Below are 3,799 nucleotides of genomic sequence, written 5' to 3' on the forward strand. Positions count from 1 at the left end.
ATTGCTCTGCTGATAAGGACTTTGAGAGGACTTAACGGACTTTGTAGTATTATTCTTCCATCATTAAGTCTGATCCTTTACTCCGACGCAGTTTTTCAGGTTTTGTATTAACTATATTCTGTGCTTGTTTAATTGTGAACTAATAAAAGCTGCGTAGGTTGGTAGTTTTTGCGATTTAATACAACATTATAGTTGTTTCTCGCATCCTACCTTCAATTGCCTTCTATCATTCCACTGTTGCTCGTAAATTCCTCTCTGATATAGCTGTTCTGACTCATTTTTGTCACGTTGTTTTCGTGCGTCCTCTTCTTCTGCTATTAGTTGGAACCCACTCCATCAACTTCTTAAGTCATCTCTCCTCACTCAAACGGCATACAATGTCTACACCATCTCAGTCGTTTTGCTTCCGTTTATCCATTACAGTGTCTTCATTTTTAATTGTATCCTCTAGCTTCAAGCTACAGTCACCCCTGCAAAATCCTACGTGCATTGACAATAAGCTCCTATTACTTTTTTCAGTTATTTTACATATTACTGCTCTATATGTTGCTATAATTTCTACAATAATTTTGTACTTTCTAATATTCGTTTCAGGTATGCTCCATAAAAGGCTATAAAACCCCATTTAATTGTTTTATTGCTTGTCTACCATTACGAATACAGCCCGGTTGCCGCGCGGGATTAGCCAAGCGGTCTAGGACGCTGCAGTCATGGACTGTGCGGCTGGTCCCGGCGGGGGTTCGAGTCCTCCCTCGGGCATGGGTGTTTGTGTTTGTCCTTAGGATAATTTAGATTAAGTAGTGTGTAAGCTTACGGACTGATGACCTTAGCAGTTAAGTCCCATAAGATTTCACATACATTTCAACATTTGAACAGGTTGGTTGTAATTAAACTTCCGCCACTTGAGAGGACCTTCATGAAGTACGAGTGACCGTAGGACAATGAAACTTTGTGGAAACATTTGTAAAGACAAGTGGAAGACAAATAACGAATGAAGCATAGAAAGAAACATATTTTAGTTTCTACTTGGGAGGGTAATATATGTTAATCTCGTACATTCCGGGTTATAAACGTTGCTCGTTATGACGACCGTCTCTTTGCACTACAGCGTGTATTCCATTTCAAAACTGTTCTCAGCACTTTTCGAACGATGGCTCACGGAATGTGGTGACATAGCTTGTGCACTTCTTAAAGATAGCACGTTGCGTCCAGCATTCACAGCCATGACAACGGTAACTTCTTCAGCAATTTGCGGCGCATTTGGGAGCCGGACTCTTCCAGGAGCAATTCCAAAACCGCCAGTTACTTCGAACTTGCGAATCATGTTCTTAAACCCCGATGCGGAATGAGGAATCATTCGTATTCCTTTAATGCGACGATAGTCGCGAAGAGCTGCAGTGGTATTGGTCTACACTGGCTCAAATAGCGAAAAGTTTAATTATAAACACCCTGTTTATTGAGATACAGGGACCAAATAAGCCTGTACCAAATGGACGTTACAGTTATATACTGTGTCAAATAATGCCATGATAGCTTCCGTTTTCAGAGAAGGAAAAGGACATAGTATTGTCATACGTGATCTGGTCTGGCATTTCGAAAAGACAACAGAGGTGTTGTAGAAGTCTTCCTGTCTGGATGACGTTATCAAGAAGCAACTCGTCCCTCGCTGTTGTAAAGGTTAACACTCCTACGTGTTAGAGAATATTCTGTTAATTTCTCTCATTCTGACTTTGGAAAATAAACCTCGTTTTGTTCCACGCTGTACGACTGTATATTGCGTGCTGTTCTGGGGTAAAATTCACCACGTAATAGGACGAGGAATGTAAGTGTGAGTGACAATCATACTTTACGAAAAATTTAGTTTACAAATTAACTGAGTTCCTAAATCGATTTTTCTGTTCCTTTCAAGATAAAGCATCCTCTACCAAATTATTTAAGAGTACATGAGAGACAACATAATAGCCGGATATTAACAAGCGAGTGACTGTACTGAGTAAAACGATTGTAAGGGAAAGTAATTATCTTTAAGAGTTCCTGGATAATTTTTTTCGAAAAATAAACAAAGGAAGTAATGTTGTCGTGGGAGGTTAACAAGGGCTAGGAGCGGATCGATGAAATTCCATTACGAATATTACTATTTGTAACATCTTCTACTCGCCCTACTGGGAACTCACACTCGGCGAGCTGATCAATTCGAGTAAAGTCTGTAAGTAATGATGGACAGATTATGGAAGCGCTACACAGAGATCCGGTACTTCTTCGTTCTGTGTAAATTGTTCGGTACATGTCCAGTTTCATTTGACAAGAAGCATGTAAAAATAACGGTAACAGTCAAGGCGAGACTGTACTGTATATCGCTCGCTCTGCTGATCCTTTTCTGTGCCCTTTATGCTCTTCTGGTGCGCTTACCAGAGAGTTATAAAACTGTAGAGAGCCTTGCTAAGTACTCGGACGCCTGCAATATTTTCTTCGCTACGGCTGCAGCTTTAACGTGTATTATTCGCAGCTCTACTTTAAAACAAAGACACGTCGAAAATTTCTGCTCAAAACTAATTTCAGTTGATGAATTCCTGTATGGAGACGAGGACACAGAATATTTACGTCTCGCAACTCGCTTGGTGTGGGGTGTAGTAGCAGTCACCTTCTATTCAGTGGTTTTATATGCTGACATTACATGGCTCATGTTACCTATTTTGAAAATTTCTTTTCTGTTTGCTATTTTTATCATGCACTTCATGAGCAACGTCGCTATTCTACAATATCTCATTCTCAATGTGGCGTTAAAAATGAGATTTTCAAGACTGAACAGGTATGTTCTGCAGTTATTCTTCCTGACTACCAAGGACGCAGAAGGAGATCTCGACATTAAGATTTCGAAACTGTTAAGTAATACACCAGAAACGAAAGATCTACAGCGTGACGATAAATTTTTTGTCAAGAAGTCTTTTGCCTCACTCCACTCTGAGGCTCAAAGAATTGTCAACGGACCTAAAAACGATGTACCCAGCTGTAATCAGGTACTGGTGACGGAGGAAGACGCGAGCCAGCTGCGAAATTTGCGCAAAATATATTGCCTCCTTATCGAGATGGGTAAAGCTGTCAATGCGGCTTATGGAGTACAGAATCTCGTAGAAGTGGTCAGCTGTTTCGTGAGCATCGTGACGTACATTTATATCAATGTTGTTGTCTTCTTAGATCTGAAGCCCGTTTGGCCTGGAATACCGAGGGGTCAAGTCATCACCATGTTCTCTCTGTGGATTGGACTCATGGTGGGGCGTCTACTGACCACAGCGTACAGCAGCGACATGGTTGTGCAAGAGACCGCCCGCACACAGCGGCTGGTCCAGAAACTTCTGCTGTTACCGCTGCCTGCTAGAAGCGGCTGTCCAGACGAGCTTCAGCTCTTCGGAGAGCAGATGGCGCGCAGTCGACTGCGCTACAGTGCAGCGGGGTTCTTCACGCTCGACCTGTCTCTGCTGAGGAGCTTCACAGCCACCGTCACCACCTACGTCGTCATCCTCGTCCAGTTTGGACTGTCTGGCGCGAACAAGCAGCAGAACAGCAGCGCCGCTGAATGCAGATGTTAACCAGACAGACAAAGTGACAGGTATCTGAGAGGACTATTACGCACACAGTTTGTTATACGGCTGACAGTTTATATTTACATACCAAACCTCTTTCATTCAATGAAATTTGGATTCCTTGATTTTCACCTAGAAAACCTACTCTGTATAATAATCGCAATTATGTTGACAGTTGTAATTTAGTCTTAATATGTACATGGCACTGATATCAATCA

At 41.9% G+C, this 3,799-nt stretch overlaps 1 protein-coding gene across 1 annotated transcript; it reads left to right on the forward strand.

Moving 5' to 3' along the window:
- The first annotated feature begins 2,786 nt into the window (after positions 1 to 2,786).
- On the forward strand, positions 2,787 to 3,587 carry LOC124613485 (putative gustatory receptor 28b). The gene has a single exon (XM_047142194.1). The coding sequence runs from the start codon at positions 2,787 to 2,789 to the stop codon at positions 3,585 to 3,587; it is 801 nt and encodes a 266-aa protein (XP_046998150.1).
- Positions 3,588 to 3,799: the final 212 nt, after the last annotated feature.

The sequence above is a fragment of the Schistocerca americana genome, chromosome 4 (genome assembly GCF_021461395.2).
Source record: "Schistocerca americana isolate TAMUIC-IGC-003095 chromosome 4, iqSchAmer2.1, whole genome shotgun sequence".
Classification (NCBI taxonomy): domain Eukaryota; kingdom Metazoa; phylum Arthropoda; class Insecta; order Orthoptera; family Acrididae; genus Schistocerca; species Schistocerca americana.